This window comes from Pelophylax lessonae (assembly GCF_965119305.1).
Source record: "Pelophylax lessonae genome assembly, chromosome: 13".
NCBI lineage: Eukaryota > Metazoa > Chordata > Amphibia > Anura > Ranidae > Pelophylax > Pelophylax lessonae.
Genome location: NC_138780.1, coordinates 47,382,896 through 47,399,588, shown reverse-complemented (window position 1 = coordinate 47,399,588; position 16,693 = coordinate 47,382,896). Strand labels below are relative to the sequence as shown.

The 16,693-nt window shown below is 42.0% G+C and overlaps 1 protein-coding gene across 1 annotated transcript in view; it reads right to left on the bottom strand.

Annotated features, from left to right (window-relative positions):
- Positions 1–1,834: 1,834 nt before the first annotated feature.
- Positions 1,835–16,693, bottom strand: part of LOC309569170 (olfactory receptor 12D1-like) — a gene marked incomplete at both ends in the record, with an annotated part of 28,808 nt that continues 13,949 nt past the window's right edge. Inside the window, one exon of the mRNA XM_082274930.1 lies at positions 1,835–2,467. Within this exon, the coding sequence (XP_082131056.1) occupies positions 1,835–2,467 (633 nt within the window). The remainder of the gene's footprint in view (positions 2,468–16,693) is intronic.

Below are 16,693 nucleotides of genomic sequence, written 5' to 3'. Positions count from 1 at the left end.
TTACATGAAAAGCCACATCCCTGCACAGTTAGAAACACGCCCCAAGGGACACACTTAACCCCTCCTTCTCCAATAAAGTTAACCCCTTCCCTGCCAGTGTCATTTTTATAGTAACAGTGCACATGTATAGCACTGATTACTGTAGTAATGTCACTGGTACCCCCAAAAGTGTCAGTCAATGGTCCAATCTGTCCTCCGCAATGTCGCAGTCTCGCAAAAAAAATCGCAGGTCGCCGCCATTACTCATTATAAAAAAACAACAAAAATGAAATAAAATCTTTCCCATAGTTAGTAAACGCAATAACTTTTGCGCACACTAATCTAAATACGCTTATTGTGATTTTTTTTTTTACCAAACATATGTAGCAGAAAACAAATTGGCCAAAAATGTTAAAAAATTTAGATTTTTACATTTTTTGGGGGGGAATTTCATATAAAAAAATTTGAAAAATTGTTATTTTTTCAAAATTTACGCTCTTTTTTTGTTTATAGCGCATGATCAAAAATCTCACAGGTGATCAAATACCACCAAAAGAAAGCTCTGTTTGTGGGAAAAAAAGGATGTCAAATTCGTTTAGGTACAGCGTTGCACAACCGCGCAATTGTCCGTTAAATTCACGCAGTGCCGAATCGCAAAATAGGGCCTGGACGTAAGACAACAAAATCCTCCGGTGGTAAAGTGGTTAAGGATTCTCTCTAGTGGAGTCTCAGTAAAACCTTAACCGGTTGCCGACCGCCGCACGACTATATACTGCGGCGGTCAGCCCCGGCCAGGCAGAGTGACGTATCGGTACGTCACTCGCCTGTCACTGACTTGTGAGCCTATCGCGGGCGGGCGCGCGCCCGCCGAGGCGCGCGCCCGCCGCGGCTCGTTCACAGGCAAGTCAGTGCGTGTGACCGGCGGACTCGATGTCCGCCAGTCACACTGCGATCGCTCCTGTGAAGGGAGAAAGACAGAGCAGCTTGTGTAAACAAGCTGCCTGTCAGTTCTCCCTGTGTAAAAGTAAAGATCTGACCGTTCTACTATGTAGAACGGTTGATCTTTGCTTTTACACCAATAGGAATGTCCCTACACAGTAGAAAGCACGCCCCTAGGACACACTTAACCCCTCCCTGTCCAATAAAGTTAACCCCTTCCCTGCCAGTGTCATTTTTGCAGTAACAGTGCATATGTATAGCACTGATTACTGCAGTAATGTCACTGGTAACCCCAAAAGTGTCAAAAATGTCAGTCAAGGGTCCGATCTGTCCGCTGCAATGTCGCAGTACCGAAAAAAAATCGCAGATCGCCGCCATTACGCGTTAAAAAAAAAAACACCAAAAATGACAAAAATCTTTCTCTTTGTTAGTAAACGCGATAACTTTTGCGCAAACCAATCAAAATACGCTTTTTGCGATTTTTTTTACCAAACATAGGTAGCATAAAACAAATTGGCCGAAAAATGTTAAAAAATTTTGATTTTTACTTTTTTTTTTGGGGAATTTCATATAAAAAAATGTGAAAAATATTGTTATTTTTGCAAAATTTACGCTCTTTTTTTGTTTATAGCGCATGATCAAAAAATCGCATGGGTGATCAAATACCACCAAAAGAAAGCTCTGTTTGTGGGAAAAAAAGGACGTCAAATTCGTTTAGGTACAGCGTCGCACGACCGCGCAATTGTCCGTTAAAGTCACGCAGTAAAAAATCGCAAAAAAACCCCTGGTCCTTTAGCAGCCAAATCCTCCGGGGCTTAAGTGGTTAAAGGAGCTCTAATCCTTCACTACTCTATTCCCCCAAAAATTGTTACTGTTAAATGGTCAGTTATAGAACATACATTCATTTGTAGGTGCATCAGAATTTTAAACTTTTTGCAAATTTTTTCATCGCTTTCTTCATGTCTTTGTTTCTCAGGGTGTATATGATTGGGTTTAGCGCTGGGGTTATTACAGTAAAAAGAACAGCAGCAGCTCGATCTTGTTCCAAAGAATCTTGTGTCGAAGGTCGTATGTATGTAAATATAGCTGTTCCATACAGGAGGATTACGACAATAAGATGAGCACTGCAGGTGGAGAAGGCACGTTTTCTACCCTCTGTTGTTTTTATTTTTAGGAGGAATTTGCTTATGAAGAGATAAGATAGAAGAGTTAAAAGCAGAGTGATGGTGGCCAGTGTCCCGGTAACCCTTGTGAGAAGCTTCACGTTAAGAGATGTGTCAGCAGAAGCCAACTTCAACACGGGCTTAATGTCACAGAAAAAGTGATTCACAAGGTTTGGTCCACAAAATGGAAGCTTTGCAGTCATCACTGTATGCAGGAGTGAGTGGAAATACCCTGTCATCCAAGAACCCAGAGCCAGATGTCGACAAAGCTTAGCATTCATAATGTGGGAATATCTCAAAGGATTTCCTATAGCCACATATCGGTCATAGGACATTGCTGTAAGCAGTACAACTTCTGTACTACCAAGGAAATGGAAGAAATGGATCTGTGAGATGCAGCCAGCAAAAGAGATGACCTTATAATTTGAAAAGAAATCAACCAGCATCTTGGGAACTGTTACTGATGAATAGAAAATGTCAAGTAATGACAAGTTCCACAAAAAAGAGTACATAGGAGTGTGCAAGCTTGGTTCTTTAACAGTGACAGCCATGATAGATAGGTTTCCTATGATGTTTATCAAGTAAAAAAACAGGAAAAATGCAAACAAGATCTCTTGAAGCCTCGCTATGTCAGTCAAACCAAGGAACACAAAATACGTAATTGATGTACAATTTTCCCAACTCATTTGACTTTTGTTAGTTGCAGTAAATACTAAAGCTAACACATTCAGACATTAACATGAATATAATGATGGAATATCCTTGCAAGAATTTCCCTTTCTTCTGTTTGACTTTTAGTTTGGAAAACAAATAAAAAAGGTAAAATGCGGAAAAAACATGTTATAACCTTTTAGTTGTTGTAGAGATAGGATGGCTTGAGGGTTCATTCACACTAGGTGCAGTGGAACTGCACTGGGCGGCTATTCCAGCACAGTCCTACCACAAGTTATAAAGATACCTGTGAAATTTGTGGCCATCATCCACAATTTTATATGTGTAAAAAGAAAAAGAAATGTCGGACTGTATAGACCAAACAGAAGGATTTTCATAATTCAATAAAATCAATGTTTTAATTAGGGATGATCAAACTTTTGAAAAGTTTGGTTCGACCAGAACACCCGAACTTCCCGAAAGTTCGGCCCGGATTTCAGAACCCCATTGAAATCAATGGGACCCGAACTTTTGTAATCAAAAAACACCATTTTGAAGCCCTAAAACCCAATAAATGCCCATAAAAAGTGCCTAGGGTTCTGGGTCATGCCCCAGGGACTATTAATCACACAAAAAAAAAGTTCTTAAAAATTGTCATTTTTGATAGAGAGCCAATTATTGAATAAATTATTGAAAAAAAAATGAGATTTCTTTGGATTTAGTGTCTGGGGGGTCTAAAAAGTGTACCTGTGAAGTTTCAGCTCTGTAGCATAGCCAGAGCCAGAAAAAAAAGTTTGTTTGTATTAGAATTGCAGTAGAGCAGGATAGTGGCTTCGCTATTTTCACACCCGGCTTTTTGTTGCAGGCATTTATAGGGCTTTTTTGTGGGCGTGTTTGGAGGCAGGCATGACATCTGAACTTCTGTGTAGGGGTATATATACACACACACATGTATGTATATATACACATACACATATATAGGTGTGAAAGTAGCAGAACCCTATGGCTGCGCTAATGAAATTATTAACAGCCATAGGACTTCGCTCCTTTCACACCTATATGTGTGTATGTGTATAAATACATATAAGTGTGTGTGTATATATACCCCTATACACAAGTTCAGATGTTATGCCTGCCTCCAAAGACGCCCAAAAAATGCCCCAAAAAAACGCCTGCAACAACACACCTGGGCGTTTTTGTAGCAGGCGTTTTTTTGGGCATTTTTTGGGCGTCTTTGGAGGCAGGCACAACATCTGAACTTCTGTGTAGGGGTATATATACACACACACATGTATGTATATATACACATACACATATATAGGTGTGAAAGTAGCAGAACCCTATGACTGCGCTAATGAAATTATTAACAGGCATAGGACTTCGCTCCTATCACACCTATATGCGTGTATGTGTGTAAATACATATAAGTGTGTGTGTATATATACCCCTATACACAAGTTCAGATGTTATGCCTGCCTCCAAAGACACCCAAAAAATGCCCAAAAAAACGCCTGCTACAAAAATGCCCAGGTGTGTTGTTGCAGGCATTTTTTTTGGGCATTTTTTGGGCGTCTTTGGAGGCAGGCATAACATCTGAACTTGTGTATAGGGGTATATATACACACACACTTATATGTATTTATACACATACACACATTTAGGTGTGATAGGAGCGAAGTCCTATGGCTGTTAATAATTCCATTAGCGCAGCCATAGGGTTCTGCTACTTTCACACCTATATATGTGTATGTGTATATATACATATATGTGTGTGTGTATATATACCCCTACACGGAAGTTCAGATGTCATGCCTGCCTCCAAACACGTCCACAAAAAAGCCCAATAAAACACCTGCAACAAAACGGCCAGGTGTGAAAGGAGCGAAGCCACTATCCTGCTTGAATGCCATTCTAATAGAAACAATCTTTTTTCTATGGCGGTCACCCTGAAATGGAAGGGTTTGGTCACCCTGCCATAGCAGTCAGAGTCAGTTAACCCTACACTACATTACAGTCACCCTGACACTTTCCCTACAGAAACTAGATTATTAAATCTAACTATAGTGGAAAATAGTACCCTAACTACACTAGATATCCCTTTCCTCACACTAATAATTGCTAAATGACACTTTGAAGCAGGAGTAACAGAACTGCTTCAGCTCTCTTCCACAGCGTATTCACTACTGATTGGCCTCTGGACCCCCTAGTCACTCCAATCACATTCCTAGCATCCTCCTGCCCCCTCTATTGGCTTTTACTGATGGTTCTGGTCCAATCACAGGCTTTTAAAGCCCAGTTCCTGTCCCATTGCATTTTGGTCGGTTCTGGTTGCCGAATTCTGATTTTTTTAGCAAAAAGTTCTAAATTCGGCCGAATTTCGAACAGTCAATGTTCGGGTTGAACCGATGGTCGACCCGAACCGTTCGATCATCCCTAGTTTTAATTATATTAAAATGCCTTGTCTCTGCTGTGACTGGTTCTCACCACTACATTGTGGTGTTGTGCTGATGCTGTGCAGTAAAAAAAAAAGTATTCTATGCAGTAATTTTTTCCATCACAGTGCGGGTCACCGCCTACCATCCGCATCCGATAGAACTGTCACTGAGTAAAATTTCAATAAAAAAATTCCAATAAGTGTATATTGATTTGTTTGAGCAAATGTTATAGCGTCCAAAAAGTATGGGATATACGTATGGAATTTTCATTCATTTATTTCTTTATTTATTTTACTAGTAATGGTGGCTATCAGAGACTCATAGCAGGACTGCGATATTGTGGTGGACAAATCGGACACTAACTGACGTTTTTTTGGGGGTTAACATCTAGGATAATAAAATGTGTGGCCAACATGTTTTACTGTGTATTGTGTGAGGTGCTTTTACTGAGCAATGTGCTTTGCAGGAAGAAAGGAAACAGCACATTTCTGCTCTCAGAAGAGAGACCAGTGTTTGTTTACCTACACAAAGCTCTCTTCTGTTATTTCCACAGCTGATTGTTTGCACCTGCTGATTGGTTCGTGCTTCAGCCAATCGCAGCACAGCCGGAGTGGCGGGGGTGTGTGGGGGGAGCTAAGTACTTGGTACATGATCCTGCGCAGGAGAGCTGCCTTGATGCTGCTGTATATGCCAGCAAGCAGTTAAAGCGGTTGTAAACCTGAAAAAACCTGCAAGACAAAGGCATAATGAGCTAGTATGCATCGCATACTAGCTCATTATGTATTACTTACCTTAGAACGAAGCCCCGACACGGACCCCTGGACACCGCTGTGAGAGCTGACATGATCCCTCTGCGTCTCTTCCAGGTTCGGCGGCTCCGGCGCTGTGATTGGCCGGAGCCGCGATGACTTCACTCCCGTGCATGTGCGCGGGAGTCATTTTCTGGCAAGCTCCCGGCATGGAAAGCTGAAGGTCCACCTTCAGAGCGCATGCGCCGCTCGCGTGAGCGGCTGCATGCAGTGCAAATATCTCCTAAACCATGCCGGTTTTGGAGATATTAATTGTACCTACAGGTAAGCCTTATTATAGGCTTACCTGTAGTTAAAAGTGGAAAAAAGCGGTATACTACCGCTTTAAGTCAAACACAGCCATTCAAATCAATAGGAACGTGCTGCAATTGTGAACAAAAACTCTTGGTTTGCAGTTGCGGCACATTATTCCCATTATAAAATGCTGTACTCTAAAAAGCAACCCACCGTGGATTGCTTTTCAGAGCATTGGTTAGTTTGAACCTAGCCTAATAACAGTCATTGTAAAGCCTCTCCTATTGCTGTCTTTTTAACATGGTGACACAGTAAGCTTACACCTACAGTATGCTGCACAGGTCTAAGGTTACTTTAACCCTGTTAAAACCAAAGTAATATAGGTGGCATTACAATGACTTTTATTAAAAGGGGGGGACCACCAGCTTCTAATTTACTACTTCCTAGCCACCCACCACAGTTTTACTGCGGCAGGCAGCCCCTCCTGCGCAAACCGACGTCGGTATACGTCGGTCGCGTACCTGCAGCTAGGGGGCGAGCGCGCCCCCCCAGACAGCGGACTCCCGTCCCAACTCGGCAGCGGGGACTCCGATGCACGGGGCAGGTGGCCCCAATTGCCACCTGCCACCTGGGATCGCTGCCAACTGAGAGAGAAGGACGTTCAGCTGTAAACACAGCTGACTGTTCTTCTTCCTGGAATGATCACAAAGTGTCTGTGATCCTTCTATATAGGAGCACAGGTCTCTGAGATCATTTCAAAAGCCCAACCCCCCACAGTTAGGATCACTCCCCTAGGCTCACATTTAACCCCTTGATCACCCACTGTGTTAACCACTTCCCTGCCAGTGTCATTATTACAGTAACAGTGTATATTTAGTAATGTCACTGGTTCCCCCCCCCCCCTAAAGTGTCAAAAATGTCAGTTAGGGGTCCGATCTGTCCGCCGCAATGTCGCAGTCCCGCTAAAAATCACAGATTGCCACCATTACTAGTAAAAAACAAATATTAAAAATGACATAAATCTTTACTTGTAGTTAGTAGATGCAATACCTTTTGCGCAAACCAATCAAAATACGCTTATTGCAATTGTTTTACCAAAAATATGTAGCAGAAAACAAATTGGCCTAAAATGTTAAGAAATTTTGATTTTTAATTTCTTTTTTTTTGGGAAATGTTATATAGCAGAATGTGAAAAATATTGTTTTTTTTTTTCAGAATTGTCGCTCAATTTTTGTTTATAGCGCAAAAAAATAAAAATCGCACAGGTGATCAAATATCAAGAAAAGAAAGCTCTTTTTGTGGAAAAAAAAGGACATCAATTTTATTTATGTACAGCGTGACACGAGCGCGCAATTGTCCGTTAAAAAAACGCAGTGCCGAATCGCAAAATAGGGCCTGGTCATTGAGGGGGCAAATCCTTCCAGACTTAAAGTGGTTAACATGGTGAAACAGTAAGCTTACACTTGCAGTATGCTGCACAAGTCTAAGGTTACTTTAACCTGGTTGAACCAGATGGCAGTGGTGTATTTAGGTTTTGTGCTGCCCTAGGCCGGACTAAACTTGGGCACCCCCTAATTTAAATATGACCCATCCCTTCCGGCAAAGGCCACACCCCTTCATGTTTATGATCCGCCCTGTTATCTGTAAACCACAGACTACAACCAGTTTTTCAGTGCCCATAAGTGCAGCCTCATCAGTTTCCATAAGTTCAGCTTTATCTGTGCAGCCTCATTACTGGCCATCAGTGCAGCCTATAAGTGTGGCCTCATCAGTGGCCATCAGTACAGCCCCATCAGTGGCCATTAGTGCAGCCTATCAGTGCATCATATCAGTGCTGCCTAATCAGTGGCCATCAGTGCAGCCTCATCAGTGGCAGTCATTGCAGCCTCATCAGTGGCCATCAGTGCAGCCCATTAGTGCAGAATATTAATGCAGCCCCATCAGTGAAGCTTATCAGTGCCCACTTTTTTGCTGCCCCCCTGCAAAGTGCCGGCCTAGGCCTGGGCCTTGTTGGCCTAGGCCAAGATACAGCACTGCCAGATGGACTTGTGTCTTTTTTTAACCTGACTAACTATGTAATTACGTAACCCTGTTAAAACGACAGTAATATAGGTGGCATTACAATGACTTTTATTTAAAGGGGGGGGGGGACAACCAGCTTCAAATTAATTACTGTTTGGGCAAAACACTCTTTCGCCTGCTTCTCCTTTACCTCAATCACTGCTGCAGTTTGCAGAGCTGATCCATCTCACACCAACACAGAAAGTCCTCGGCATAACTTGTGCACAGTGATGGACAGCGCATCCTGTGTACCTATTGGTTGAGAAGATAATGGGAGGCGGTGCAGCCCACCTCCTGCTGCCTCCTCAGCCAATGGGTAGCTGAAGCCCTCTTCTCTCTGAAGTCCTTTCCTCTTGACATCACCTGGGATCTCCCGAGGCTCAGCCCAGCGGGCTAGCTTAATTTGAAGACAGGCAGGGATGACACCTATTATAAAATATTATATTTATATATATATATATATATAATCTCATATTAAAAAAGGGTAGTGGCAACCCTTATGTACAGCCCCCCTGCAGCTCCCTCCTGCAGACCTTATGGGACACGGGCTCAGGCAGGAGGGAGGGAGCTGATGGCTTTAAGGGGGGGGGCGAACCTGAAATTTGGGGGGGGGGAGGCAGTCCACCCCTGCACTCCCCTAGATCTGACCATGGGTGGTTTTTGGGGTGCAGTGCAGTTTATTAAATTTTTGAGGTTAATGCTTCCTGCTTTCAACTATCCCAATTATCCAGTCCTTTGATTAGCCTTATTAGGTTAGGGTTTTTCACAGAAAGAAAACACACCAGCAGAAAAAAAAGGTAGGAATTATAAGAGCCCATTCAGACTAGCGCGACTTGTCAGGCGACATGTCAGCCTGACAAGTCGCGGTCGGTCGCGGTCCATTGAGTAGAACAGGACCCGTTCTAATAGGAGCGACACAAGTCGCTCCGACTTAGAAAAAGGGTCCTGTACTACTTTGGGGCAACCTAGGAGCGACTTGCATAGACTTCCATTATGTGAAGTCCATGCAAGTCGCGCCGAAGTCGCAGTGCACAGCGGTGCACGCGACTTCACAGGTTGCCCCCCAAAGTCGGATCGCCTCAATGTGAACCGGCTCTAAAGCGACTAACTAACACACAAATGAAAAAAAAAACAAATACAAAAACATAAAATAAAATACATTACACCAAATGCACTTCTAAAAATGTAATGTTTAAATAAAACAGCTTAATAGGCTAAATTAGGAGTTGCTGTTTTGCCACAATTTCTTCAATGACATTTTTGCAAAATCAATTTCTAAAAAAACAATTTGCTCCAATCATCCCTTTTCTTGACAAAAATTAAGAGTCTTAAAAAAAAAAATACACGGAGACACCGTAACTGCATTTCAATATGTCCCTTTAAATGTATTTACCTTGTATGAAGCCTCATAATAATAATTTTACATCAATATTATCTGTATTTTGCAGTTGAAAATTTGTTCATACCTTGCAATGTCAAACACTTCCACTGATTGCTTCACATCACAAACCCTTTTTTGTAATCTTTTTCGAATATAATTAAATAAACTCAGTGTGTTTTCAATTTTTTTTGCAGTTTTGTATTTTTGAAGGATACCCTGGAACACATTCATACAGGGTAGACCAATGAATATTATCTACAGGTCTTTTACCTGTTTAAATAATATCACTTTTCTCGTAGGAATGATACAACTTCCTCATAGGAATGGTACACATGATACCTACCATAAATGTAATTATACACCTAGGCAATTACTGGGGCTGAGACTGTTTAAATGTTTTAGTTTCAATAACATGTTATTATTAACCGCTTTTTATTTAGCTCCTGACCACTGCCAGTTGGTGGCCTATTTTTTACATGAATATCAACATGTCCCATAGCAAACCAAGCTATTTTTAGAGCAACAAGCACTTTTTGACATAAAGTCAAAACTTCCCTTTTTTTCTTGTAGTTTAATAAAACATATATAACTACTGACAGTCAGGGTTTTTTTTCAGCTGGAACTTGGTGGAATTCAGTTCCACCACCTCTGGCTCAGGCCCTCTGCTCCCTGCTCACCACTATCACTTGTAAACACTGAGATCTGGCTTCCTGTGTTTTCCAAGTGCAGTATGGGGGACAAAGGAGATGCCGGTGCCTGGGGTGCAGTGTGAATGCTGACACCTCCACTGGATGATCTCCCTGCAAGTGAGAGAGGCAAAGCCATCTACAGTGTGAGGGGAGGTACTAGAGAAGAAGAAGAGTAAAAGTGAGATGTGGATGCGGAGCTAAGCAGCTATGGAAGAAGGCTTAACCCTGCACTCTGTGTGTAGCGCACCCCTGTACCCTGCACTGTATACTTAGCACACTCCTGAACCCTGCACATAGCACACCCCTGAACTCTGCACTCTGTGTGTATCCCAACTGAACTCTGCACTCTGTACATATTGCATTCCTGGTATTTTATGCTCCTTTAAGACCCTCTCACTGTTGGTTAAATTTTGACCAGTTGGGGGAAGGGGTTTTGGGGGGTCGTGGTTGAGTTCCTGCACCTTTTTTTCTGAGAAAAAAAGCCCTGCTGACAGTTCGATAGGGTTACAACTTTAAGGGTTTTTGTGGTTAAAATGTTAAAGAGGACCTTAAGCCAATTGTTTATGGACAAAGAAGAGAAAAAACCAATGTCAGGTTTTTACTGCCATCTGTATTCTTATTGGGGAGATTTGCCTCACTGTGACCATTGTTACTAGGACAGGAAGTAAGAGGAAATTCAACATTTTACAGCTGTCACCAGAGCTGGAGGTGTAGTGCAGTCTTAGTGATGACTGTCAAAGAAGAGATTTCCCCTCACTTTGGGAAAGTTTTCAAAGTGTTCCAGGGACACTTTTCTGTCCCTGGAAAAGAAGGCGAGTGGCAAACAGCCCAGTGGTGGCACATGCAATAACATGACTCTGACATAGGCTCTACCCTATGTTCACTCTCTCCCAAAGTAGAAAAGAATAAATAAATATATATATATACAGGGCCGTCTTTATTCTTGATTGGACCCCGGGCAAAAATTTTCATGGGCCCTCTTGAATCCACTTATCAACTATTTGGGGGCTCAAGGGGCAGCTTCTTTGGGCCCCACAACAATGACTAGACCCGGGGCAGCTGCCCCTTTTGCCCTGTGTTAAAGACAGCCCTGTATATATATATATATATATATATATATATATATATATAGAGTGTCTTACAAAAGTGAGTACACCCCTCCCATTTTTGTAAATATTTTATTATACCTTTTCATGTGACAACACTAAAGAAATGACACTTTGCTACAATGTAAAGTAGTGAGTGTACAGCTTGTATAACAGTGTAAATTTGCTGTCCCCTCAAAATAACTTAACACACAGCCATTAATGTCTAAACTGCTGACAACAAAAGTGAGTACACCCTTAAGTGAAAATGTCCAAATTGGGCCCAATTAGCCATTTTACCTCCCCGGGGGCATGTGACTCATTAGTGTTACAAGGTCTTAGGTGTGAATGGGGAGCAGGTGAGTTAAATTTGGTGTTATCGCTCTCACTCTCTCAATACTGGTCACCAGTACTTTCAATTACTCCCAAGGACTTCAACAACTCTATGATAAAGACGATATCTCTCATGCCCCCCCCCCCCCCCTGCCTCGGACCCAGGGTCGGTGTTCCTAATTATACTCGATTAGTCAATTCTGCTAACTCATCCTCTTCCTGGCTTCATGTATCATGCCTGAATAACTAGGTGAATGACTCTTTTACTCTTATGTTATTGATTATTTACTATTTGTCTTCGTTTGTAGGGTTATGATTATTATTGTCATTATCTTATTCCCTTATTCCACCATGATACTACCCTTCATAGTGTGTTCAAGCCAACTGTCCTTAATGCCATTCCTTTACTATTGACCTCCCCTTCCCCTTTTCCTCTACCCCCCCCCTCCTCTTTCTCCCTTCCCCTTTCTCTTTCTTTCTTCTACCTTTTCCCAAATCACCACTTAGATCCATCGAGTTCTTACCTTATTTTTTGCTCCCCCTATATAAAATGAGATGTATGACAAACTGCAATACATCAATCCCATTTCCTGTTTACAGAATAGTATTACTTTGCAAATGTATTTCATGGCATGACAAATCTTTTTGTTACTCCTTTTTTACCTCTGTATCATGTTTGTCAACTAATTATACTTATAAAATATCACTACTAGCAAGCTCCCAATAAATAGTAAGGTTGGCATGAAAAAAAAACAAAAATATAAGAAAACAAACATCTCTGTAAAAATGTAAACTTAGCCTACCATAAAATTTAGTTTCAGTAGGAAACTTAGCATTAGGTCATTAGAGCAGTGGACAGTGTCTTAGTAGAGCATTGGACAGTGTCAGTAGGGCAGTGGGTAGTGTGTGGACAGTGTCAGGGCAAGGGACGTTGTGTGGACAGTGTCTCAGTGGACACTGTTTCAGTAAGGCAGCAGACGGTATTAGTAGGACAGTGGATGGTGTGTGGACAATGTCAATAGGGCAGTGGATTGTGTGTTGACAGTGTCAGTAGGGCAGTGGAAATTGTCAGTAGAGCAGTGGATGGTCATTAGGGCAGTGGACTGTATGTTGACAGTATGAGTAGAGCAGTAGACTGTGTCAGTAGGGCAGTGGATAGTGTATATAGGGCAGTGAATGGTCAGCAAGCAGTAGGACAGTGGATGGTCAGTAAGCAGTAGGGCAGTGGATGGTTCATAAGCAGTAAGGCAGTGAATGGTCAGTAAGCAGTAGGGCAGTGGATGGTCTCTTAACAGTGGGGCAGTGGATGGTCAGTAAGCAGTTGGGCAGTGGATGGTCTCTTAACAGTGGGGCAGTGGATGGTCAGTAAACAGTGAAAGATCAATAAGCAGTGGGGCAGTGGATGGTCAGTAGGCAGTGGATGGACAACAAGCAGTAGGTGGTAAGTAAGCAGTGGGACAGTGGAGAATCAGTAAGCAGTGGGGCAGTGGATGGTCAATAAGCAGTAGGGCAGTGGATGATCAGTAAGCAGTGGATGGTCAGTAAGCAATGGGGCAGTGGATTGTCAGTAAGCAGTGGATGGTCATTAAGCATGGGGCAGTGGATGGTCAGTAAGCCATAGATAGTCAGTAAGTAGTGGATGGTTAGTAAGCATGGGGCAGTGGACACTCAGTAGGCAGTGGGGCAGTGGATGGACTCAGCACGGCAGGAATTTGCATGTACAGTGGTCACAGCAGGGCAGATACTTCCCACACATGTAGAACAGTGAAGCGCCAGCTGCACTCTGCTATACGCTCTTCTGGCGTGGTAATTCCAGCCTCCCCTCCTCATTTGTTCATCCCCTGTGATATCACACACAGGTGCCTGTAATGGAGTGGGCAGCGATCAGAGCTACATGCTAGGTATGTTCCTTCCTTGTGCTTCTCAGCCTTGGTGAGAGAAGCAGTTTACACTCGGGGTGGGCAAGCCAGGGTTTCCAACCCCTGCTTTATAGGTATTGATAAAATGTTAAATGATAAATGTTTGATTTATATAAAATAAGCAAATCCTGACATAAAATCTATCTATCTATCTATCTATCTATCTATCTATCTATCTATCTATCTATCTATCTATCTATCTATCTATCTATCTATCTATCTATCTATCTATCTATCTATCTATCTATCTATCTATCTATCTATCTATCTATCTATCTATCTATCTATCTATCTATCTATGATATAGTGAACCACTAGGCTCTACATTGTGTAATATACATACCTATATCATGTATATATGGATCCATTTTTATCAGGATTTGTATATTTTATACACTAAAAAAGATTTTGTAACATTTTATATATTTATTTTTTTGTGTATTGTATGACACACCAAACATCTCCCTACTCCAGGCTCCTTGATTGGGGGCTTAGGGTTCTCTTTTTCCCTTTTGGCTATTATGAAATTATGGGGATGGTGTCAGGATTTTTTTTTTTTTTTTATTTCATTGTGATACGGTCTCTCTCCCCACATAATAGTTTACAAAAAGGAAAAAGCTATGAAACTGCAGGTCCCAGCAGGGAGCCAGGTCTTTATTTCTGAACTCTAGGCAGAAAAAACTAGATTGCCTATACCTGAGCAGGGATTTTTATACCAGAAGGGACTGCCCATAGGCGGAGCTAAGTTCTTTTTATGCCTAGTATCCCACTTCTGTAGCTGGCAATATAAACCTATGGCCAAGATTTAGAAGAGCTGTGTCCATCAATGAATGTAAGAGAAACAGCATTTAAATCGGCTTCTATATCTTTGATGTTTACTAAATTCCTTAGGCAGGTACAAACACAATATGACCATGGTATGGGAACTTAACCACTTGCCGTCTGCTCACTAGAGCTGTACTGCGGCAAAGTGGCTCTTGTAGGTCTGACGACGTAGACTTACATCGGCAGACACTCCCCCTTCTCGGCGGCGCGCGCTGTATTTAGTCACAGTGGGAGTCGGGCCAGGGGAGGAGCGGCGGCGATCGCCGCTGCTCTTCTCCCGATCGTCGGGGATCTAGTGTGGAGATCCGCCTGCTTGTGTAAACACAAGCGGGCGGATCTCCTAAGTGAAAGGCAGTGACAGATTGCAGGGTTCAGCATAGCTGAACATGCGATCTGTCCCTGTGTCACTCAGTCACCTCCCCCCACACATGTCAGTAAGCACCAGGCATACATTAACCCCTACCTCTCCAATAAAATTAACCCCTTACCTGCCAGTGTCATTTTTACAGTAACAGTGCATATGTATAGCACTGATTACTGTAGTAATGTCACTGGTAACCCCAAAAGTGTTAAAAATGTCAGTCAAGGGTCCGATCTGTCCGCCGCAATGTTGCAGTCCCACAAAAAAAATTGCAGATCGCCGCCATTACTCGTTAAAAAAAAAAAACACCAAAAATGACAGAAATCTTTCCCTTAGTTAGTAAACGCAATAACTTTTGCGCAAACCAATCAAAATACGCTTATTGCAATTTTTTTTACCAAAAATATGTAGTAGAAAACAAATTGGCCTAAAATGATAAAAAATTTTGATTTTGACATTTTTTGGGGGGGAATTTCATATAAAAAATGTGAAAAATATTGTTATTTTTTCAAAATTGTCGCTCTTTTTTTGTTTATAGCGCAAAAAGTAAAAATCGCATAGGTGATCAAATACCACCAAAAGAAAGCTCTGTTTGTGGGAAAAAAAGGACATAAATTTCGTTTGGGTACGGTGTTGCATAACCGTGCAATTGTCAGTTAAAGTTGCACAGTGCCGAATCGCAAAAAGTGGCCCAGATGTAAGACAGCAAAATCCTCCGGTGGTAAAGTGGTTAAAGTGAGGTTAACCAATACATATAGAGCTATGATTGAACATGAAGTGGTTCTAAAGTCAAATGTTTTTTGAACCCTAATGCAATACCTAGGTGAATGGGAGTGGGAGGCAGGGCCTAGCTGCACTGTGTGTGCCTATGATGCACACAGCCTGGCTCAGAAGCGGGCCCACAAGTGTGTCCTCATAGCACACAGCTTACTATGGGGGCATACACAGAAGAGGTGGAGTGGAGTGGGTCGGCAAGGGAAACCAGAAGAGGAAGTAAGGGTTGTTCTGTGCACAACCATTGCACAAAGCAAATAAGTAAAAAAAATATTTTTTATTTTAAAGGAAAAAAGGGAGCCTATACAATAATTTAAAGGCAAGAAAAAACATTGTGAGGTTGAGCAAAAGGGCTATGGGGCCCAAAAATGTAAAATAAACTATTATGTAATTGAAATACAACAATTTAACTGGAATTCGCATTAAAACTAGTACAGTGAGTGGGGTGGAAAGAGCGGAAAGCAGTTACTACCTTGTAAGCAAAAACATCTGCAAGCGCTAGTAAAAAACAAATAACAAAGACGCATGTAATCAGTGTGAATATACAAAAAACCCCCCCAAATAGCATAAAATGTAAAAAATGCAGCACTAAAACAAAAATAAACCATTAATAAGGTGATTCTAGGAAAGCTTGGGACAATCCTTTACCAGAATGATCTACCATGTGTCACCTCCGCCTTAGGTTGAAATGCGAACTCACCAGACACTGTTGCTGTCTGAAAATGAAAATAGAACAGCCAAATGCGCTCATTAAAGAAGAAAAACAGCTCATAGAAATCCAGAGTGCCAAAAAATCGGACAGTAGCAAGGAATTTGGCAGCTCCAAATAAGCCAAATCACTGTAGGGCTAATATCCTACTGTTAGACCATGTAGACAGGAACAGTCCCCAATCTCCTCACATTTCTTTTTCCAGCAGCTCTACACACCTGTTCAGTGTCCACCTTACATACATAGTTACATAGTAGGTGAGGTTGAATAAAGACAATAGTCCATCCAGTTCAGCCTGTGTAGGTGTGTGTGGCCGTAATCATCTCACATACCTCTGAATGTTCTG